Raw genomic sequence first — 23454 nt, 5'->3', positions numbered from 1 at the left:
AGGCCAGCCTGGTCTACAAAGTGAGTCCAGGACAGCCAAGGCTACACAGAGAAACCCTGTCTAGAAAAACAACAACAACAACAAAAATTGTATATGAGTGCTTTATCTACAGAAGAGGGCAACAGATCACATTATAGATGGTTGTGAGCCACCATGTGGCTGCTGGGAATTGAACTCAGAACCTCTGGAAGAGCAGTCAGTGCTCTTAACCTTGGAGCCATCTCTCCAGCCCTAAGCTTTTTTGGGTTTTTTGTTTTTTGTTTTTGTCCTTGTTTTTGTTTTGAGATAGGGTTTCTCTGTGTAGACCAGGCTGGCCTGGAACCCACATAGATCCACCTGCCTCTGCCTCCCCAGTGCTGGGATTAAAGGTGTGTGCCACCACCACCAGGCACCTTCTAGGTCTTTTTGTTTGTTTGTTTTTTGTTTTTTGAGACAGGGTTTCTCTGTGTAGCTTTGGCTGTCCTGGACTCACTTTGTAGACCAGGCTGGCTTCAAATCCACAGAATGCCCACCACTGCCTGGCGACCTTCTGAGCCTTAAGTGGAACACCCAGCCTCCCTCTCTGATCTTAGGCCCCCCTTACAGCCTCTGTTTCTTCTCAATACCAACACACACCTGATTGATTTGTCTTTATTCCCACCCCGCTCGCCCCCAGACAGGGTTTCTCTGTGTAATACCCCTGGCTGTCCTGGAACTCTCTTAGTAGACCAGGCTGGCCTTGAACTCTCAGAGATCTACCTACCTCTGCCTCCCGAGTGCTGGGATTAAATGTGTGAGCCACCATGCCTGGCTTGGTTTGCCTTTTTTCCTTGTCTGTCTGGTCCTTGGGGGCTACAACCTCATCAAATCTTCTCTGTATTATTTTCTGGTGTTTTGCTAGAGCCTGGCATATAGTTGGTGCTCAATAAAAGAGCTGTTGATCAATGGAGAAATAGTCAAGACCCATGGAGATGGAGGAAGAGGTGGACCTGGGCCCCTCCTTGGCTCTGCTTGAAGGAGAGGGCCCGTCCACTGCTAGTGTAGACACTGGGTCATATCAATAAGTGTTACTAACTGTAACACTCATACTGTCCTTATCTGGGGATTCAATTGTTCCTCGGCCTGTGTGACTAACACCGTTGGGCCCAAGCACTGGTCTAGGCCTTCCAGCATTGATAAAAGAATACCAAACACTCGCCTTTAGCCCTTAGTTTTTGGGATGAGGAGCAGATAGTAAATACAAACGTAAGAAAAGAATATCAGACAGTGAAGAGTGTGTGAGGCCAAGGCCGTGCCTCTCTCAGAGATCTCTGCTGACAGCTGAGGATGAAGGCATTAGGAGAGATGTTTGGCTACCCTTGGGAAAGAATGTTGAGCAGGACTTGAGGCTCACAGGGAGGCTGAGCATAGGGAGGCTGTCATGGCTGAGGTGTCACCACGGAGTGGAGAAGAAGGGCTGGTCCTGGGCACAGCTGGGAAGTCATGTGACAGAAGGCTTCTGGGAAATGTGATCAGGTATGCGCTGAAGGTTGGCCTCAGGTAGGAATGATTTCTCTGCTATGGGAGAGAGAGAGAGAGAGAGAGAGAGAGAGAGAGAGAGAGAGAGAGATAGAGATAGATAGATAGAGAGAGAGAGAGAGAGAGAGAGAGAGAGAGAGAGAGAGAGAAAGGAGTTGAGTTTTGGAGCTTGAGATGCACCTTAGATGTCACCATGGTGGTGTCCTGAGGACAACTGAACGTCAGTGTTGGAGTTGTGGAGACGTTGAAGTGCCATTCTTTTGAACGCAATTACTAGGTGTGTGTGTGTTGGGGGGGCGGGGAACAACCCTCAGGAGTAAGAAAAGGTAATGCACCCACCCGGTGTCTCTGAGGCAGGAGACTCAGAGGCAGGCTAGTGAGCCAGAAGGGCAACTGGTGTCATGAACCTCCTGGCCGGAGGCGGCAGCAGCGGGCGGCGGAGTGTGTACAGTGTGGCAGCGGCGGCGGAGTACAGTGTAGCCAGCCGGTCCGATACAATGTAGCGGCAGCCAGGTAAGCGGCGGAGCGGCCTCGGCAGGCGGCTGGTGGGTCTGGTGCGGAAGCAGGCGAGGGGAGGGTACAGACCTCGGCAAGCGATTGCCTCTGGCGCACTCCGGGATCCGGTGTCTGCGCGCACCCGGGGCGCAGAACTGTCAAGAGGCCTCAAGCAAGCCGTCCAGCTCCCGGCTGCCGCCTGCTGGCTCTCTGCTGTGCGTAAGGCCTTGGTGACCTCATTGGTCCCCGCATTACGTGAGGCAGAGCTTAGCATCCACAGATGGGGACCCCCTCCCCCAACCACCGGGTGCCTGCCTGCCAGAAGCTATGTTTGGGACTCCTGGCCCAAGGACCCTCGGGGCTGTCTGCCCTCTACGATGTTGAGTTTCTCTGAGCCTCGGGTTTCACAACTATGAAATGGGTGAGGAAGGTCGTGGAGACCTGAGTGAGGACGGGAAGCAGCCTCCGAACGAATTCACGCTGTAGTGGGTAGAGTGTGAGCTGCGCTTTGCTGCACCTGTTTGGGTAGTTGAGAATGATTAACCCTGGCCTTGCTTGGCCCGGATTACCCGTCCATCCTTGTTACCGGTGTGAGCAGACAGAATGTACCTTGTCCCTTTCCAGAGCCTGCTGTGGCCCTTGGACTAGCACGTTTCGGTGGCTGGACCCACAATAACACGTGGGAGGCGGGCTGTTGTTATCAGTAAGGGGTCCTGAACTTCCCCCCAGTGCCTCTGATCCTCCTCAGACGCTTGGGCTTTTATTCTGAGGCTTTCAGTTGTCAAGTTGTGATTGTTATCCGCTTTGGGAGAGGCCTCTGTAGGGGCTTGATGGAACGGGAGTTTTGTTTTGTTTTCCCTTTTTTTTTTTGAGTCTCTCTCTTTCCAAAGGCTAACCATGAATTCTGGGTGGGGAAACAGGAGATGGCGTCATACCCAAAGCCAGCTGTTGCTTCCAGCAGCCTGTGCTGGGATGCTGTCTTCTTGTCCTCAGCCGAAAGGGGAGTACCGTTCTCCAGACAGGTTCCAGACAAACTAGGCAGACAGGTCAAATGGCTTCTAGTGCTTGATTCATGCCCTGCTTTTGTTTCAGGTCAGGTGGTGGCAGTGCCAATTAGGAAAGGCATAAGGGAACTATTTTCCTGGGAAAGGCAGCCCAAGTGGAGTTGTTGTCAAGTATCCTTGCCAAGGTCTTTGTGCCCTTCTGACGATATTCTAAAACCTCAGGAGGTTTCCAGGGACGGCTTCTGGGAGTGGCTCCTTTAGATGGGGCCAGTCACCACAAGATGTTAGTGACTGTCTGCTCAGCACTAACTAAATGACACACTCGTCCTCCCTGTCATCGTTGACTTCTCCCTGACTTCTGGCCAAGAGAAGAGGGCAATGCATCCATTCATTTATTATTATTATTTTTATTTTTTTTAAATTATTTGAGACAGGGTTTCTTTGTGTAGCCTTGGCTGTCCTGGACTCGCTTTGTAGACCAGGCTGGCCTGGAACTCACAGCAATCTGCCTGCCTCTGCTTCCCGAGTGCTGGGATTAAAGGCATGCGCTACCACGCCCAGCCATTTTATTATTTTTAATAAAATCTTTTTACATTTATTTATTTACTTATTTTGTATATATGTGTGTGGGATATGTGTGTGGGCACATGCATGTCCCTGGTCCACATGTGGAGGTCAGAGGACAGCTGGCAGGAATCAGTTCTCTCCTACCATCATGCAGGCCCTGGGATTGACCGTAAGTGTTCAGGAATGGTTCCAAGTGCCTTTACGAGCCATCTCACAGGTCCGTACCACTAGACTTGAATCAGAGTTGACCAAGTCTCAAAAATGCTAGTAACGCCGGGCGTGGTGGCGCACGCCTTTAATCCCAGCACTCGGGAGGCAGAGGCAGACGGATCGCTGTGAGTTTGAGGCCAGCCTGGTCTACAAAGCAAGTCCAGGACGGCCAGGGCTACACAGAGAAACCCTGTCTCAAAAGACCAAAAAATAAATAAATAAATAAAAATGCTAGTAACAAGGACAGTAATAATTGTAACTGGTATTTATTAGCTCTTCCCATATTCTGGCCAGTTGCATGTGTGTCTGTATACCACTTACATACTGGTGCTGAAGGAGACTAAAAATGATACTAGATTTCCTGGAACTGGAGTTAAAGATGGTTGTGAGCAGCTATATGTGTTCCAAGAATCAAATCCAGGTCCTCTGGAAAAGTAAAGAGTTCTCAGAGGAGTCACGCCCCCTCCACCCAGACAGGGTTTCTCTGTGTAACCCTGGCTGTCCTGGCACTTGCTTTGTAGACCAGGCTGTCCTCGAACACACAGCAATCCGCCTGCCTCTGCCTCCCGAGTGCTGTGATTAAAGGCGTGCGCCACCATGTCTGGCAAGAATATGATTTTTAAAGAAATGTCTTTCTCATGGTTGAAGGGCATTTCCCCATGTAAGATGGAGGCCAGTGGCCAGTTTGTCCCTGGGGACCTCCTGTCACCCTGTCCCTGGTGGCAACTGGAGTGGGCTACTAGGATCTATTTTGGCTGCAAGAGGCAGCATTCTCCCTTCTAAGAGCAGTGGTATAAATGAGTTTGCTCCTCTGATGGAATTGCTTCAGATCTTATTACTTGGCCGTCTTCATTTGTGGCTCTGTCACAGCTCAGGGTGGTTTTGCCAGCTTCCTCCGCCACACCTGCCTTCCAGACAGAGGAGGAGGAAGGGTGGAAGAGCAGCTCTGAAAAGCCCTGAGTGATCTCTCTGCTCACGTTCTACTGATCAGAACCTAGTCGTATTCCCTAGGTGCAGGGAAACCTGGGAAATGGTGCGACAAACAATGACGGTTCCTCACTCAGGATGAAAGGGTGATTGGACGTTGGGACACGCCTGCACTCTGCCTGTTCCTTAGGATACTTGGGAGGTGCTGGGCATCAACTGGGACCTCACACCCTGTGTGCCTTACACAGCATCATCAGGTTAACTCAGGCTGCCTGCATCCCCTTAGCCCTTCAATAGGCAGCTGGTAGTTCTTAACAGACTAGAGCAATGGGCTCCTCTCTGAACAGAGGGAGGGCCAATAGGACTCAGCCTACCTGGCTCTGCAGAGTGCTGAGGGGGCCTTCAGTACAGGTTGCCACCCCACATGGTTAGAACTAAGTAGGGCCAGCCACTCTAGACTTAGTGTTCTTCTTTCTTTTTCTTTCTTTCTTTCTTTCTTTCTTCTTTTTTTTTTTTTTTTTTTTGAGACAGGGTTTCTCTGTGTAGCCTTGGCTATCCTAGACTCACTTTGTAGACCAGGCTGGCTTCGAACTCACAGCGATCCGCCTGCCTCTGCCTCCCACTTTCTTTCTTTCTTTCTCTCTTTCTTTCTTTCTTTTTTCAAGACAGGGTTCTCTGTGTAGCTTTCTTTGTAGACTGTCCTCGAACTCACAGCAATCTGCCTGCCTCTGCCTCCAAAATGCTGGGATTAAAGGCATGCACCACCACTGCTCGGCATTGTTTTGTTTTTGTTTTTAATTTTTATTTAAGTAATTTATTCAGATTACACCTCATTTGCTATCCCCTCACTTGTATCTTCCCGTTCCCCCTCCCTCCTTCTTTCATCCTATTCCCCCCCCCCCCCAGGTCTGTGACAGAAGGGAATTTTCCACCAAAGGTTTATCAGGTCTCTTCCTGGTAGCCTGCTTACTCTTCCTCTGAGTGTCACCAGGTCTCCCCATCAAGGGGAAGTGGTCAAATAGGGGCCACCAAAGTTCATGTCCTAGTCAGTCCCTGCTCTCCACACAGTTGTGGAGAATGTGGTGTCTATTGGCTAGATATGGATGGGGGTTCTAGGTTTACTGCATTGGTTGCTACCGTAGTTTGCGCCGACCCGCCTGGGTCCAGATCCGCCAGCCTTAATGGTGTTTTTGTTTTTCTTTTTTTCTTTTCTTTTTTCTTTTTTTTTTTTTTGTTTTTCAAGACAGGGTCTCTCTGTGTAGCCTTAGCTGTCCTGGACTCACTTTGTTGACCAGGCTGGGGCCTCGAACTCACAGTGATCCACCTGCCTCTGACTCCCAAGTGCTGGGATTAAAGGCGTGCGCCACCACCGCCCGGCTGGTGTTTTTGTTTTTCAAGACAGGGTCTCTCTGTGTAGCCTTAGCGTGCTGGAACTCTCTCTTGTAGATCAGGCTGGCCTGGAACTCAGAGATCCCTCCTGCCTCTGCCTCCCGAGTGCTGGGATTAAAGGCGTGCATTGTCACTGCCCGGCTTGTATAGAGTTTATTTTGTACTCAGGGTTTATGAACTAATTTCACGCACCGTGACCCACGTCTGGATGAGGAAACAGAGGCAGAGAGAAGCTGTGGAATGTGGCCTAACCAGATAAGTGGAGAGCTACATTCCAACCGCTTCTGTTTTATTCAGACCCAGCTCCTCCCTTTCTGCCAGGAGCCACCTGCATTGTGATCCCAATGTGGGCTGTGCTCTGCAGAGGGAGAGAGTGCCTGGTGAGCTTCACTCCTGACAAATGGGAACCTAAACACTTCCTGCTTCATGGGCTCCCACAGCAGGGAGCTATAGGAATAACTTAGACCCCGAGGTTCTGAAGAAGACGGAACGCAGGCCTGAGAGGTACAATCCTAGGTGCCTAGGTGCACTGCTGGGGCCAGAGAAGGTGCCTAGGCCACCCTGCCAGTAGCAGGACAAGGATGGCTCTTGGATTTGACTCCAGAGAACTCCCTGGTGGACACTCTAACAAAGGTAGTAGTTTTGGGGTGCTCTGCTTTGTACAGAACACCCCAAGTAAGGGGACACGAAGGAAGATCCAGTCCCAACAGGTGTGTGTGTCTCATAGGAGTAGGCTAGCAGCAAGGGCCTGAGTGGACCGAAGCCAAGTGAGAAATTTGCCATTGAGGCCTAGCAAAGAGTAGGCTAGAACCCTCCAGCATCTGGAGCCAAGGGAGCCCCTGCACAGGAGCAGGACACCCTGGGATAAGCCTGCACCTAGCCCTACCAACTGGGGGTTCTTCTGAGAGAACAGCGCTAGGACGGCATGGTTGGAGGTAGCTGAGATGGCTGGGGGGGGGGCGAGGATAAGGAGTGAGGCTGCTTTGTGGGGTTGCCCTGCACTCCCTCTATCCCGCCCTCTGCCCCCCACCCCAGCCTCTGGGAAGTGTAAGAGACAGGGCACTGGGGAAAAAGGATGAGCTGCAATGAGTCTGGGACCCAGCTGGATGGACACTCATCTCAGCTGACATGCTGGGCCCTGCAGGTGGGATGCTATGGAATATGACGAGAAGCTGGCTCGGTTCCGGCAGGCCCACCTCAACCCCTTCAACAAGCAGCTTGGCCCAAGGCATCATGAACAGGAACCCAACGAGAAGGCCCAGGAGATCTCTTCCGACGGTGAGCGCTGGTGCAGGGCGAGGGCTGTGTAGACTCTCTGACACCTTATACCAGCCCTACCACTCTTCCTGCATGTGGCCCCTTCCCAGGGACCAGGCACAGTCCTGTTCCACCTACACCTCCTTCCTCACCAGGATGCTCAAGAGCAGTGGTTCTCAACCTGTGGGTCGCGACCCCTTGGGATTGTCCAAGCCTAAGACTATCAGGAAATACAAATATTTACACTGTGATTTATAACAGTAGCGCAGTAGCAATGAAAATGATTTCATGGTTGGGGGGGGGGGGTCACCACAACATGAAGATCTGTATTAAAGGGTCACAGCACTAGGAAGGTTGAGAACCGCTGCAGTAGAGGACCGGGACCTGGGACTGGAGAGTCACCGTTGAGCCCCAGGGTGTCACTCAGTAGGTGGTTGGTGAACTCTTGGAGCAGACTCAGAGCGGAGATCTATGGAGGAGAAGTCTAATGGATGTGGTGTCCGTGGGTAGATCAGAAAGGCAGGAAGAAAGGGATTCTGGGTAGGGTAGTAAGGGAGGGCTTGGGACCAAGGTGGTTGTTAGGGTGGCTTGAAGTCCACAAAGACCTTAATGAATGTGGGACGCAGCCAGTCAGCAGCTTTTCCTCAGTCTAGCTGCTCACACAGGAAGCTCTGCCTCAGGAGTTGGGATTCTTTATTTATTTACTTATTTATTCTGAGGCTGGGTCCATCTATGTAGCCAAGGCTGGCTTGAAACTGGTGGTTCTGTCTTATCCTGCAGCAGCTGGGATTGCTGGCCTGTGTGGCCACGCCCGGATTGGGGTGCTTCCTGGACCGCTCTGAGCATTATTATCCTGTAGTGGTTGATAAGCATTTTTTTGGGGGGGGGTCGGGGGTGGGGTGGGGTGGGGAGAGCACACAAGTCAGACTTTCTACAAGGGGATCAGAAAAGGGAACCCCCCCCCACTTGTAATTTTGATTAGTGCTTCATAGTGAGGCAGAGTCCTTTACAAATCCCAACCAGACAGAGGCAGACAGCTGAGCAACACCTAGCTTTCCCCAGCTCCCCAACATCCCTGGGTCAATTCTATCCACCCCAGCTGCCTCCCTGGGTGAGGAGGAGAAGGGAGCAGCAAGTGGAATTTTCCCACCCTTCACTGCTGTCTCTTACTGCAGAGACCGTGCCTGAGCTGCCTGCCGGGGAGCCTGCGTTCCACTTCTCTGAGCGCGTGATGGACCTTGGCCTGTCTGAAGACCACTTTTCCCGGCCTGTGGTAAGGTTTGGAGTCTGGACCTCACGAGTCAGTAGAGCTATAGTTTCCTTCCCGGCTAGTCTCTGCCACTGGGCTCAGAGGTCCCTAGGTCAGCCAAGTCACCTGGGTTTCGAATCTGAAACATCCATGGCATCTGACCTGCTTCTTCGAATTATGAGAGCCTAAAGACAGCCTGGGTTTGGGGAAGGGAGGTGGCCTCCTCTTTTCTCCTAAGTTTTAGGTTCTTTGTTTTGTTTTTCTTTCTTTTCTTTTTTCTTTTTCTTCTTTTTTGGCTTTTTGAAACAGGGTTTCTCTGTGTAGCCTTGGCTGTCCTGGACTAACCAACTTTGTAGACCAGGCTGGCCGCGAACTCATGGCGATCACGCCTGCCTCTGCCTCTCGAGTGCTGGGATTAAAGGTGTGCGCCACCACTGCCTGGCTACTTTTCAGGTTCTTAAGAAGTGAGGGCGCCGGGCGTGGTGGCACACGCCCTTAATCCCAGCACTCGGGAGGCAGAGGCAGGTGGATCACTGTGAGTTCGAGGCCAGCCTTGTCTACAAAGAGAGTCCAGACCAACCAAGGCTACACAGAGAAGCCCTGTCTCACAAAACCAAAACCAAGAAATGATGAAGCTGGGCCAACCTGGTCCAGGATAGTCAAGGCTCAAAAAAAACTGGAAAAAACAAAAACAGAAAAACAAGAAGTGAGGATGAAGCCGGGCATGGTGATGCACGTCTTTAATCTTTCATCGTATGGAAGGAGGAGGGTGTCTCCTAAGGACTGGGTCGGCTGACCTTCCCTGCCCGGAGCCTGTGTCCCCCACCCTACCCCACGCCGTTAGGCGGCTTCGCTATCTCCTTAGCCTTCAAGCCAGAGGCCTCTTCCTCATTTTCTCAACTTTTCTTTTTAGAGATGAAACAGCATTGCTAAAAAAAGCTTTTGGATTTGGATTTCCAAACAGGAAGTGTGCACTTAATGCGTGTAATGTTGGGGGGCCTCTGGCATGTTAGATAAGCACGCTACCACTGAGTAATGTTCCCAGCTTTTGGAAGTCACCCCCCCAAGACAGGGTTTCTCTATGTAGCTCGGGCTGTCCTAGAACTTGCTCTGTAGAACTGTCTGGCCTCAAACTCAGTGCTGGGATTAAAGGTGTGGGCTGTTAGGCCCAGCATTTAAAAATTTTTTTTTCTTAATTGTGTGTCTGGTGTATGTGTCTGTACATGATCTCATGTGTGTATGCGTCATACGCGTAGAAGTCAGGTCAGCTGTCAATGTCTTCCTCTGTTGCCATCAACTGTATCTATCTATATAGCTATTTTTGTTGTTGTTGTTTGTAGGTGTTTGTTTGTTTTAGTTTTTGAGACATGGTTTCTCTGTGTAGTCCTGGCTGTCCTGGACTCACTTTGTAGACCAGGCTGGCCTCAAACTCACAGCGATCTTCCTGCTTCTGCCTTGGGAGCGCTGGGATTAAAGGGGTGCGCCACCATCGCTCGGCTTGTTTGTGTTTTCAAGACAGAGTTTCTCTTGGCTTGGCTTGCCTTGGCTGTCCTAGAACTAACTCTGTAGACCAGGCTGACCTTGAACTTGAATCTGCCTCCCAAGTGCTGGATTAAAGGTGTGTGCCACCACCGCCCGGCTTATCTATTTGAGTTAGGGTTTCACTATGTAGCCCAGGCTGACCTGGACCTCCAGGGGTCATCCTGTGTCCATTTCCCCAGGACTAGCATTATAGACAAGATTCAGCATTTCATCTGTGTGCTGGGATCCCAACTAGATCCCTATGCTCGCATTGGCAAGCACTTTACTGGCTGAAGCATTCCCCCAGGCCCTTGTGTTGTCTCAAGTAGCTCAAGGCCTTTGTCTCTTTTCTCCTCCTCGTTTTTTGAGACAGGTCTCTAGCCCAGTCTATCCTCCAATTTGTTGTTTAATCCCTGAACTTCCTGCCCCTGCTTCCCAGTGCTTGGATTATAGACCTGTATGATTGAGATTTATTTGGTGCTGGGGACTGAACCCAGGACACTGTGTACTTTATCAACCAAGCCACATCCCCAGCTGCAGTTGTCTCTTCAAAAGTGGCCTGAATGCAGTGTTCAGAGGCCTGTGGGGCCATCAATCCAGCTAGGGAGCATCAGTGGATTCTTATTGTTTGTACTGTATACAGTGTTCTGCCTGCATGTACACCTGCAGGCCAGAAGAGGGCATTGGATCACATTATAGATGGCTGTGAACCACCGCATGGTTGCTGGGAATTGAACTCAGGACCTCTGGAAGAACAGTTAGTGCTCTTAACCTCTGTGCCATCTCTCCAGCCCTGTTTGTTTTTTTATTTTTATTTATTTATTTTTTTACTTTTTTTTTTCCGAGACAGGGTCTCTCTGTGTTAGCCTTCGCTGCCCTGGACTAGCTTTATAGACCAGGCTGGCCTTGATCTCACAGCGATCTGCCTGCGTCTGCCTCCTGAATGCTGGGATTAAAGGCATGCTCCCCCATGCCAGACAGTGTGTGGATTCTTGCGTGTTGCTAACTCTCCTGGGCCTTGAGTTTGTTGTCATGTGGGTGAGAGAGCTGAGGTCACCATGGAGAGAAACTCCTAGGTGGCAATCTGACTGCTGCCTTCCAACCCGTGCAGGGCCTCTTCCTGGCCTCTGATGTTCAGCAGCTGCAGCAGGCAATCGAAGAATGCAAGCAGGCCATCCTGGAGCTGCCTGAGCAGTCAGAGAAGCAGAAAGACGCCGTGGTGCGGCTCATCCACCTCCGGCTGAAGCTACAGGAGCTGAAGGTGGGTGCTGACCCGCTCTACCACAGGTGTCTGGAGCTGGGACTGTGGGGGGCAGGAGGACACGGAACCTTTCGTTCCTTCCCGGGGTGCCTGTTCTCTGGGAGGCTGAGGTAGGGATAGAAAAGCAGGGTCAAAGTGTAGGCTAGTTATATAGTACGGCCCCTCCGGATTGTGAGGGACAGTCCTAGAGCGCTTAAAGCAAAAGGAAGAAAGAATTGTTTTGTTAACCGTTTAGGGGAAGGGGAGCTTCTAAGTGCCAGGAACCCTGTACTCTTGTTCTGCTGTGTTTTGAGTCACCCTTCAGGCAGGCTCTCCGAGGCGGCAGAGATGACCTGAGCAGTGGATGCCTGTCTTTCCACACGTTTACCGTTCTCAGTATGGGCAAGTCAGTCATGACCGATTGGCCAGGCCTGGGTCACAAGTGTAGGGAACGCTCACAGTGGTTGGCTAGAAATCGTTGCTTATTTCTGAAACCAGCACTGCCACGGGTTAGTTTCGTGGCCACCCACTGAAACAAGTGTGCTGATATAATTCCTCCCTGAAGCCGGGCGTGGTGGCGCACGCCTTTAATCCGAGCACTCGGGAGGCAGAGGCAGAGGCAGGTGAATCGCTGTGAGTTCAAGGCCAGCGTAGTCTACAAAGCGAGCCTAGAACTGCCAAGATAACACAGAGAAACCCTGTCTTGAAAAACTAATAATAATAATAATAATAATAATAATAATAATAATAATTCCTCCCTGAGCTATACGACCCAGAAGGGGTGATCACCTGAGTGTGTCAGTGGGAGGAGACGGTGTATCGTGGAATCCAATCCCCAGAGAAGTTCAGGATGTACTTCTAGTGTGTGGTATCTGCCTTGGCTGCCGCTCGATTGCTTGCACTGACTCTGAACCTCTGGGAGCTTAAAGTGGAAAATTTATTAGGAAATAAGTGAGGATGTAGATGGTAGCAAGCAACCCAAGATACACATGTAGTTTAAGGAGACACACATGTAATTTTCCTCATGAAAGAAAACCACACAATTGGTCTAGAATCCTACGTCATCATTTCTGTTACTCTATCAGATCGGGGAGAGAGGCCAAGGCACCCTACTGGAACAAGCAGGAGGCTGAGGCAAGGTGCATCCTGCTGATAGGTCCTTGGATCTGTACAGTACCTGGATGCAAAGAGGCTGGAGAAAGTTGTGTGTTTTTTGTTTGTTTGTTTGTTTGTTTGTTTTTTGAGACGGGGTTTCTCTGTGTTGTAGCCTTGGCTGTGCTAGACTCACACTGTAGACCAGGCTGGCCTCGAACTCACAGGGATCCATCTGCCTCTGCCTCCCGAGTGCTGGGTTTAAAGGTGTGCGCCACCTCCGCCCAGCTTTCCATGTGCAGTCTTAAGGGTGGGTACCTAGTTATGACTCTGTTGCTAAGGAGAGAAGGAGAGCTGAAACTCAAAAATCTCTGCTGCAGGCAGTTCCCGGAAGGCAGATGTCGAGCATCCTGAGTGACAGGAAGGAGCCTAAGCCTGACTTGCCTCTGACTCGCTTTCCCTACAGGATCCCAACGAGGAGGAGCCCAACACCCGGCTTCTCCTGGAGCATCGCTTCTACAAGGAGAAAAGCAAGAGCGTCAAGCAGACCTGCGACAAGTGCAACACCATCATCTGGGGCCTCATTCAGACCTGGTACACCTGCACAGGTGGGCCACGCCCGAGACCCGCTCCTGGGCAGGCTTTGCTCCCACGCGTGGGTCACTACTGGAGTGTGCGGATGACCAAGCTTGCTGTGCATGGGACACCAGCATGCCTGCCTTTACTGGCCTTGCGACTAGTCCGTGTGCCGCCAAAGCGAGCACCTGGCCTTGCATCTAGATCTGAGCTGCTTACTGTAGTGGCGAGGAATCACGGAAGGTTTTTGAAATTTAAGCCCACCTGAGTTGTTTTGTTTTGTTTTTTGTTTTTCGAGACAAGGTCTCTCTGTGTTAGCCTTGGTGTCCTGGACTCACTTTGTAGACCAGGCTGGCCTCGAACTCACAGCGATCCGCCTGCCTCTGCCTCCCAAGTGCTAGGATTACAGGCGTGCGCCACCACGCCCACCTGAGTTGAATATGCAGTTTAGCTGTATTATCTACAAGTGCTCAGTAGCCACTGGAGGCTGGGGGCTGCCATACTATGGCTAGCTTGGAGAGAGTTCTTGCAGAATGGTAGCCCTGTGACGGAAAGCAGATTAGGAAATGACCCGGCATGTCAGCTAGTGCCAGGAAAGGAAAGTGGGAAGGGAAGAAGGTCGATCGGGGTACAGTGGGTGCTGTTTCCGGTAGGAGGGAGGATGTGGGATGGAGGAGTCTTATGTGCAAAGGCCTTGTGCTTGGTGTGTGCTGTGCGTTGCCTTTGAGGAGAAGCACCATGTCTGAGGGAGGGAGTACCAGAGGTCCGCTCAGGGGTGACCGAGGGCATTTCCGGATGTGCAGTGAGGACCATGGGATCCTGGGTACTTAGGCTCTGGTTGCTAGGTTAAGCAGAATGGAAAAGAGGATGGTCTCTCATGAGGGTTGAGTTTTGGGTTAGAAGTGGTTGACGTCAGTGCTGGCTGCGGAAATAAGGGAGGCGTCGGGGTGACTTACGCTGTAGTGTCAACCTCCGGAAGATAGAGTCACTGGAGCCCGAGATGGGAAATGGGAGAAGAAAGTTGAGGTGTGAGGGAGGAAACCTCACTGGGTAGATTGGCTTTGATAGATGCTAATGGAAGGTCAACTCTAAACGTGTGAGTCATGAATTAGCACAAAGCTTGGGGTCCAGAGACATGAGCTGCTGAGCCACTCAGTAGTGCTAGGAGGAAAAGCCTTGGTATGAACACAAGGGAGCCGATGGGGGTCATGTGTCTTCCTAGGCTGTGGCGGTCCACACGGCTTTTGAGACATCCCGGTGTTTTTCCTACCTCAGGGTGTTATTACCGATGTCACAGCAAGTGCCTGAACCTCATCTCCAAACCGTGTGTCAGCTCCAAGGTCAGTCACCAGGCTGAGTACGAGCTAACCATCTGCCCCGAGGCTGGGCTGGACAGCCAGGACTACCGCTGTGCCGAGTGCCGCACTCCCATCTCTCTGCGTGAGTGGAGCATGGGGTCCCGGTCCCCGGGGAAGGAACAGTGCAGGGCTGGCCCGGGAGGGACGCCTGGTTGTTGTGTGCGAAGGTTGTGCTGCAGCCGCTGAGCAAAGGCCTGGGGCCAGCACGGCCCATGCACCTTGTATTTGGGACGGGAGAAAGGGAAGTGACTGGTGGTCCTATTCCTTCAGTTCCCATGGGAAAGGGCAGTCTCTGGCTGTCCCTGGTTTGTCTGGTGTCTGATCTCTGACTACAGTGCCTTTAGTTATCACTACCAAGGAGAGCCCACAAAGAGTAGAGTAGGGGGAATCAAGCAAACAAACAGTACGGCCCTGAGGATGCGTTTTGGCGGACGACTGCTTGCTGAGGATATATAAGGCTGTCGCAAGGCTGTAGATGAAAAGGAACATTCCAGAGATGGGAATATTAGCGACTATTACGTCACGGGTCCCTTCAGGGGTTCTTTCTGTCTTTCTATCCGGTTGTCTCATTCTGCTGATGAGTAGGCAGGGTGCTAAGACACTGGGGGTGTCCTAGGGCCTCTTGGAGAGAATGGGTAAGTCAAGTCTGGAGGGCCAGCAGGACCCCCACATCAGCTTAACCTCTATGGTAGCCTTGGTGAGGGGCGGTGGAGCACTTGGTGTGAGTCCTTGGGCGGGGAAGACAGGCCTTAACTCTTGATGGCTTCCATGACCTCTTACCAAGCCGGCCCTCACAGGAGGTGTGCCTAGTGAGGCCCGGCAGTGTGACTACACCGGCCAGTACTACTGCAGCCACTGCCACTGGAACGACCTGGCTGTCATCCCTGCACGAGTGGTGCACAACTGGGACTTTGAGCCACGCAAGGTTGGGTTTGGAGAGCCGTGCTTGTGAGGGTGGAGAGGGAGGGCAGGGAGAGGGTGGGCATGTCCAGCCCCAGCAGTCCAGGCTCAGCCAGGTGGTCACTCAGCTGCCCCACAGGTGTCCCGCTGCAGCATGCGCTACTTGGCACTGATGGTGTCTCGGCCAGTGCTCCGGCTCCGGGAGATTAATCCTTTGCTGTTTAACTACGTGGAAGAACTGGTGGAGATCCGGGTGAGCCTGGGGCCCTGGTCAGGGTCAGGATGGACTTGTCTTCCTATGAGAAGTTTTGAGGGTTTTTTTTTTTGTTTGTTTGTTTGTTTTTGTTTTTGTTTTTTTGTTTCGAGACAGAGTTTCTCTGTGTAGCCCTGACTGTCCTGGAACTCACTTTGTAGACCAGGCTGGCCTCGAACTCAGAGGTCCGCTTGCCTCTGCCTCCCAAGGGCTGGCATTACAGTCGTGCGCCACCACGCCCGGCTCCTGTGGGAGGTTTCTTGCAGAGGAGGTATGCTGCTTTCACAGGCTCCCTTGACTGTCTGTTGCATCAAAAGTGTTACAACCTTAGAGACAATGTTAAATTCTCTAATAATCTGGATTGAAAAAGTAGGGTGCTGGCTCATCCCTGTGATGTTAACATTAGGGAGCTGGGGCAGAATTACCAGTGTCAGGTCAGCCTGAGCTATATAGTTAGAACCTGTCAGGAAGTGTGTTCATGTGTGTGTGTGTGCACGTGAGAGAGAGAGAGAGAGAGAGAGAGAGAGAGAGAGAGAGAGAGAGAGAGAGAGAATTCTATCTATCTATCTATCTATCTATCTATCTATCTCCCTAACTGAGACTATAGCTCAGTTTAGATGCAGGAAGCAGTGGGTTCAATTCCCTGCGTTGCCTAAATCTGGCATGGGAGCACATGCAGCTTGAATTTGACATATAGCTGAGGTTGGTCTTGAGCTCCTGATCCTCCGGTCTCTACCTCCCAAGTGTGGGATTACAGCAGGCGTGGGCTTCTACACTCACCTAACAGTATGTAGGTGCTGTAGTTAAGTCAGGAGTTGATGACATCGTGAGCAAGGTAGTAGAAAGGTCTTAGATTCCATGTTTTAGGGAAGGAGTCTGAGGCAGGGCAGGGTGAATGGTCAAGGACGAGGATATGGAATCTGCCTAGGATTTTGGAAGTTGGATGTGGCTTTTAGAGCCCTCCTGGGGCAGTCGGATGGGCTAAGTAACATAGGAGCTCTTGAGAGCAATAGGCAAGGAACCTCCGGTTCCTGTGTGGCCCAGAGACCGTGATGTGCACTTGAGACTGGATAGACCAGTCAAGTGTGGGACCCTCTGCTGGAATCTGGGGGCACCATCTCCTGTCCCCGCTGGCCTTGCTGTCATCCCCTGTTTAAGGAGAAGCCACCTGTGAGCCCCTCTGGAGCCAGTGCAGAACCAGCCCCTTACCCTTACGGTCACAGCTGGGGTGCCACCAGGGTGCCACGGCTCACGTGCTCACCTGTGGCCTGTGTCCACAGAAGCTGCGCCAGGACATCCTGCTTATGAAGCCATACTTCATCACCTGCAGAGAGGCCATGGAGGCACGGCTGCTGCTACAGGTCAGACTGCGAGAGGGACAGGTGTCACGTAGCCGGGGTGACAGACGGAGGACTTCATGCTCGGGTTCTTCAGCTCACACCGTAGCTCCATACACTGTAATTCTAGCAGCCTCCCAAGTGCTCTATTTTGGGAATGTCACAACTATAGTAAACTGTCAGGCATTCTGCATACAACTCTCTGATGACATCAGTTTGGGAACTAAGATCAATAATTATTACGTTTGGCCTTCATGGAGGTGGCCTTGACCTTAGCTAGGCTGGTTGTTTGGTTTGGTTTGGTTTAGTTTTTCTGAGACAGGGTCTCTCTGTCTAGCCTTGGCTGTCCTAGATTCACTTTGTAGACCAGGCTGGCCTCGGAACTCACAGCGGTCTGCCTGCTTCTGCCTCTCAAGTGCTGGGCTCACAGGCGTGCACCACCACGCCTGGCCTGTTTGTTTGTTTTTGAGACAGGGTTTCTTTGTGTAGCCCTGGCTGTCCTGGAACTTACTCTGTAGACCAGGCTGGCCTCAAACTCACTGCAATCCACCTGCCTTTGCCTCCTGAGTGCTGGGATGAAAGGTGTGTGCCACTACTTCCAGCCAAAATACAAATTTGAAGACTTACTGCTTTGCTTAATAAGTAATCTCAGACACTGGTCCAAATTATGGGAACAGAGTGGCCATTGGGTCAGGAAGGCAAGGGAAGTAGGTAGCATGTCAGGGTGTGAGCCCTGGGTACAGACGTGGGAAGAACTGGAAGGCGTTAAACAGAGACCCGGGCCAGGAGGAGGCATAGACGGCAGGGGAATGTTATGGTGAGAGGTGGGGAGCACCCAACAGCCACGGTGGCTGGAGGGACATCATAGGCGTGTCACCGAGGGGCGCATCTCGATCAGGAAATGTTGCTCTGGCCCTATACCTTCCCTCTGGCTTCTCTAGTTCTTGAGGTCCCTAAACATGCACCCTATGAAAGCTGCGGTTTCCACACCGGCCCTGGGGCCGTGCCATCCTGAGTGGGTGTGGGTGGCAAGTGGGAGACTTTGCCCTTGCACTTGTGGTAACACCTGCTGGGTCTCGGCAGCTCCAAGACCGACAGCATTTTGTGGAGAACGATGAAATGTATTCCATCCAGGACCTCTTGGAGGTGCACATGGGCCGCCTCAGCTGCTCGCTCACCGAGACCCACACGCTCTTTGCCAAGCACATCAAGCTGGACTGTGAGGTGGGTCCCCCCCATCCCCTCTGTGGTCATGGCCTGATCTCCAGTCCTGGGGCCCCGGGATTGGCCAGTGCATTTATTCCCCATCCGAGCTGGCACTTTCCTGCCAGTTGTTCCACCGACTCCCTTTTCAACAGCGGTGCCAGGCCAAGGGGTTCGTCTGTGAGCTCTGCAAAGAAGGCGACGTGCTGTTCCCATTTGACAGCCATACGTCTGTGTGCACCGACTGTTCAGCCGTCTTCCACAGGTGGGTGTGGCCTGAAGCTCACTTCCAGGCTAGGTGCTGAGGCTCATTCCTGCCTCCCCTTGACCTTGGCTGCCGCTGGTCCTGGGGAGCCTGGCACTGCTGCATGTAAGAGAGGAGACAGATATTTTTGCTTTTTTAAAAATTTTTATTAATTTATTCAGATTACAACTAAATTTTTATTCCATCACTTGCATCCTCCCATTTCTCCCTCCTTCCCTCTTTCACCTTATTCCCCTCCCCTACGTCTATGACCGATTTATTTTTATTTCACGCGCACTGGTATTTTGCCTGCACGTATGTTTGTGTGAGGGTATCAGATCCCCTAGAACCAGAGTCACAGACAGTTGTGAGCTACCATGTGGTTGCTGGGAATTGAACTCAGGACCTCTGGAAGAGCAGACAGTGCTCTTAACCACTGAGCCATCTCTCCAGTCCCTTGAATAGAAAATTTTTAAAAAAATCAAAATAACAAAGTAGTATTGGAGCTATTTTTTATTATCTGTTAATGGGTTTCTTATATTTCTACCTCCCTTCCACCAGCTGCCCCCCCTCCCCGCAACACTAGGTAGGAGAGAAAGACGGTTAGTGGGGAGAAGCGGCAGAGTTCTCTTTAGCTACTTCTGGCTGGTTAGGGGCATCGGATTCTTTGGGGGTAATAGCAATCTCAGTCATCAGGCTGTCCAGCAGTGTCCTCCCCCTGCCCCTCTGGGCTCTCATATTTATACCCTCTCTGAGTCCTCAGAATTCCACTAACTGCATCTGGCAAAGACCACACTCTCCTCTCCGAGCCTCATGAGGCAATCATCAGCTGAGGACCAACTAAAAGCAGCACATCTCACACTTGGGTTTAAAACAAAAGCCTGTTTACATAACATAACTGAGTTTTAAAAGAAACCAAAACTTCTACTGCAAAGTAGTCTGCCGAGTCATGTTATACTTTGACACACAGTTTGGAAGACATGAGTAGATGCCTCATAGTGTTAATTTGTGATGGTAATGGCTGAATAATTAGAGCTCAGAGGGCTGACAAGATGGCTCAGTAGGTAAATGAGCATACTGCTAAGCCTGGTTGAGTTTGATCCTGCAACCCACATGGTGGAAAAAGAACCACCTCCTGCAAGTTGTTCCTGGTTTTATTTATTGATTTTTGTTTTGGATTTATTTATTTATTATGTATACAGTATTCTGCCTGCAAACCAGAAGAGGGTACCAGATCTCATTACAGATGATTATGAGCCACTGTGTGGTTGCTGGGAATTGAATTCATGACCTTTGAAAGAGCAGTCAATGCTCTTAACCTCTGAGCCATCTCTCCAGCCCCTCACTATGTTATCTTGGCTGTCCTGGACTCACTTTGTAGACCAGGCTGTCCTCGAACTCAATGATCCACTGGAGGTCTGACTTTTATTTATTTTTATTTTTTTAAAGATTTATTTATAGCCGGGCATGGTGGAGCACGCATTTAATCCCAGCATTCGGGAGGCAGAGGCAGGCGGATCGCTGTGAGTTCGAGGCCAGCCTGGACTACAAAGTGAGTCTAGGACAGCCAAGGCTACACAGAGAAACCCTGTCTCGAAAAACAAACAAAACAAAACAAAACAAAAAAGATCTATTTATTATATATACAATGTTTTACCTGCATGTATGCCTGTGTGCCAGAAGAGGGCACCAGATGCTGTGAGTTACCTTGTGGTTGCTTGGAATTGAACTCAGGACCTTTGGAAGAGCAGCCAATGCTCTTAACCTCTGAGCCATCTCCCCAGCCCTGGCCTGACTCCTTAGTAGAGGCCAGCAGCTACATACTAGGCATTGTGGTAAATCATACTTGGATGCCTATTCTGCTTCTGCCCTATGGTTGTGAGCAACTCCAAGCTTGACTGCCTGTTTGCAGGAAGATGGGAAGAGCTAGCCTAGGAAGTGAAACGTTCTGGGCGGAACCCAGCCTGTCTTTCTAACCTCAGGGACTGCTATTACGACAACTCAACCACGTGCCCCAAGTGTGCCCGGCTCAACTTGAGGAAGCAGTCGCTACTCCAGGAACCTGGTCTAGAGATGGAAGCCTAGAACACTGGAGGAGACACCGGGCACCGTATCTGGCCCTCTGGCTGCTACCCTGCTGGCATTGCCAACCAGGTGTTCTTCCTACCCTGGGGACCCCTGAGTGCATTCTCCAGACCTCTTCGTCTCTTTTGGGTCAGAAGGAAGTGACTGGTGGCCACCAGGACTCATTCTCCAGGTGCTTGCTGAGACTTGGAGTGTCTATACCTGGCTGTTTTATTGGGTTTGCTGCTATAAAGGGTCAAAATGCTGCCTCTGCCCCACTGGAGGACTCCGTAGGCAGGGGAGCCTGGGTGTGACTCCCCAGGAGAGTGGAGAAGTCACTCTCCAATGGCACAGAGCCCTCCAGGCCTTTACCACTATGTCTTCTGCGCCATAGAGATGACCCTGCCCCTGTCCAGACCACCCTGGAGGCTGGGTTGGAACTTCAGAGGTCAGTGAGACAGAAGGCGCCTCCTGACTGAGTTTTATCTCTGCTATGGGTGACCAGGGTTCTTCTTCGAGGCTCCCGACCCTCTGAGCACCTTGTTTCCTCAGGGGCTTCAGGTTTTCTCTGACTGGGGCTGTTCCCAACAGTGTCCCACGGTCCTTCCCCAGCCCCCTGGGGGTCACCCTCATCCTTAGTCTGTCACTCCTGCGTGTTTCCTTTGCCCTTCTTGTGCAGTGGGGAGGGGAGGGGTCTGTGGAGCAGTTCTTGGCAGATGCACCTGTTTCTGCCATAGCCTCGTCCACGTCATCCTGGTGCTCTGAGCCTGGTAGCTGGGGGCCCATCCTAAGGAAGGTATCTCAGCCTCCGGTTCCATAGGTGGGACTGTGTCCTGGGAGGAGGTCCAAGGTCAGCTGAGCCTGTAGTTATCGTTGGCCTGTGTGGCACTTGGGGGACCAGATTTTCCCACAGAGGTCTGCGCTATTGCTGCCGTGCTCAGCTTGAGGATGGTCTGTTTCTGAGTTTTGACTTAGGAGCTGATTCCAAGGGCTAGGTACATTCTCTCAAGGAAGGCCCAAGGCACACGCAGGAAGGTCCAGGCTTTAAAGGTGGGCAGGCCTGACAGTTTTCCACCTCCATACACACACACTATAAATCCTATGGTTGAAGATGTGTGGGGTGCAGGTGACCTCAAAACATGGCTTCTGCCTTTCTCCTCTGGGAACCAGGAGCTGGTTGCATCTTTCGATTGTACTCCTTGCCTGGGGATTGCTGCTGACATGCACAGGTGGTGGGGACAGAGGCCAGGGGGTGTCACAACTTGGATTTCCCTCACCTATAATGGGGGACAGGAAGGAGACACCTCAACTAGCCAGTTGAGGCTTAGCTGGCCCGTGTGAGGGACGAACGGACAGACAGACCACCACCTCCTCCATGCTCTTTACCATCAGGCGGCTTTACTCTTGGCTCTCTTTTCTGTTTCAGTTTTCGCATCAGGAATATGGGGAAAGCGGAGGTGACAGGAAAATGGGGAAAGTGGAGGTGACATGCCTCAGGGACAGAGAGTCAGGAGCCCTTTGAGTGTGATGTGGGTCAACAGCAGGCCCCTGTCCTGCGTCCTCTTTGGTGATGAAGAGGGTCTTAAAACCAAATGTCACTTTCCCCTCACCCCACACCCGTGTGTTTCTTACTATTGTATCACATTTCTGTCCTGCGGCTATGCGCCCTTCCCGAGCCGCCTGTGTCATCAGCATCACGTGTTCCCAACTATAAATCACAGTATCTAAAGAACACGTTTCTAGTCTGGCATCTGTTGAACGAAGCGCTGGGCCCCCTCTTATAATGCGCTCCACGCCCTCCCTCTTACCTCTTTTCTACCATGGCATTCAGGGTGATGAAGACTTTGGTAGAAGCATTTGGAGGTCGTCAGGCAGCGGTGGTGCACGTCTTTAATCCAGCACTTGGGAGGCAGAGGCAGATGGATTGCTGTGAGTTCGAGGCTAGCCTGGTCTACAAAGGGAGTCCAGGGCAGCCAAGATAACACAGAGAAACCCTGTCTCAAAAAAAACAAAAAAGAATCATTTGGAGGTCTTTCTTTGAGTCTGCACTTGGTAAAGAGAGTCTGGTCAGCATCAAAAGTCCATTTACATGGCTAACACTATAAAGAGTACATGCAGCAGTGTCCACCGTAGAACTGGGCTGGCCCAACAGGGGGGCCCAGTCATAGCAATGCCACTGTTGTCTTGGTCTCAATAATTATGGGGTTTCTAAATAGGTGTACGTGAATCTGGGATAAAGCAACTTAAATGACACATGGTCAATGACAAATTTAGGAAAATGTCCTAGCCTTCCATTTTTCATGGGCTTGGGTATGATATTTCTGTGAAATAATATTTAGGGGTTCATTGAAAGACATATTTATGTTGGCGTCAGACAAGGCTTTAGTCTGTTCTGTAGAGAAATTTCCCGATGTTTCTTGGTCTGTGTTTTGGTAAGATGGGATGCCCACCCATGCACCCTTGGGGCTTAGGATCTGGGATTATCCCAAATATTTCACCACTTCACATGTGTTTGTCATACAGGACGTGCTCTGTGATAGGTGTTGTGTCCTCAGGTGTCTTAGTTACTTAAGTGTGAGACCAGCTGATTATGTAACCACAGCCGACTCAGCAAGAGTTCTACTCTTGCTCCTGGGGTGGCATTGGTCTTCACAAACCAGCTTGGGGAAGGGTATTGTTTTAAAATTATATGTGTTACCTGTAGGCCCGGCTAGCAATCAATTAAGACACAGACACTTATTATATTTTAAAATAGCCTTAGTTAACCTGGGGCAGGGCAGATATCAATCCTTTAAACTACCTCCCATAGTGGGGCAGGTATGGGATCCCTGTCTCAATCCCATGCCATCTGCTTCTAATAACTTCTATCGTTACCTCCCATCTATAATCCCAAATACTTGCTAATGTTCTTCATCTGGGCCGGCCATGTGCTTCTTCTCCAGCTAACCCACGGTGGCCTTCCTCTCTTCACTTCCAGTCTCTGCCTTTCTCCTGACAGTCCTTCTTCTTCCCAGAATTCCTCTCTCTCCTAGCCCCACCTATCTCCTCTGCCCTGCCAGGTTGGTGTGGCT

At 51.2% G+C, this 23454-nt stretch overlaps 1 protein-coding gene across 8 annotated transcripts; it reads left to right on the top strand.

Moving 5' to 3' along the window:
* The first annotated feature begins 1477 nt into the window (after positions 1-1477).
* On the top strand, positions 1478-22115 carry DEF8 (differentially expressed in FDCP 8 homolog). 8 transcript variants are annotated; one of them, XM_084757491.1, is made up of 13 exons: positions 1478-1518; positions 1851-2010; positions 7234-7367; positions 8522-8619; positions 11228-11377; positions 12915-13056; positions 14300-14464; positions 15180-15307; positions 15422-15535; positions 16816-16896; positions 17956-18096; positions 18231-18340; positions 20302-22115. In XM_084757491.1, exons 3-13 carry the CDS (start codon positions 7244-7246, stop codon positions 20402-20404), a joined length of 1356 nt encoding a protein of 451 aa, XP_084613617.1. In that variant the 5' UTR covers positions 1478-1518; positions 1851-2010; positions 7234-7243; the 3' UTR covers positions 20405-22115. The 8 variants fall into 8 exon arrangements, with proteins under 8 accessions (XP_084613617.1, XP_084613614.1, XP_084613613.1 ...); XM_084757488.1 differs by having other exon boundaries at positions 1496-1518; positions 1855-2010; positions 16819-16896; XM_084757487.1 differs by having other exon boundaries at positions 1498-1518; positions 1855-2010.
* The last annotated feature ends 1339 nt before the right edge of the window (positions 22116-23454 follow it).

The sequence above is a fragment of the Acomys minous genome (genome assembly GCF_964271855.1).
Source record: "Acomys minous genome assembly, chromosome: 14".
NCBI classification, from domain to species: Eukaryota; Metazoa; Chordata; class Mammalia; order Rodentia; family Muridae; genus Acomys; species Acomys minous.
This window is presented reverse-complemented; position numbering and strand designations above follow the sequence as displayed.

What these genes read in the sequence shown, in the direction of transcription:
- DEF8 (XM_084757490.1), top strand. An exon ending in ACATCAAGCTGGACTGTGAG is followed by an intron (nt 18,097 to 18,230) that starts GTGGGTCCCCCC and finishes CCTTTTCAACAG; the next exon opens with CGGTGCCAGGCCAAGGGGTT. An exon ending in TGTTCAGCCGTCTTCCACAG is followed by an intron (nt 18,341 to 20,301) that starts GTGGGTGTGGCC and finishes TTCTAACCTCAG; the next exon opens with GGACTGCTATTACGACAACT.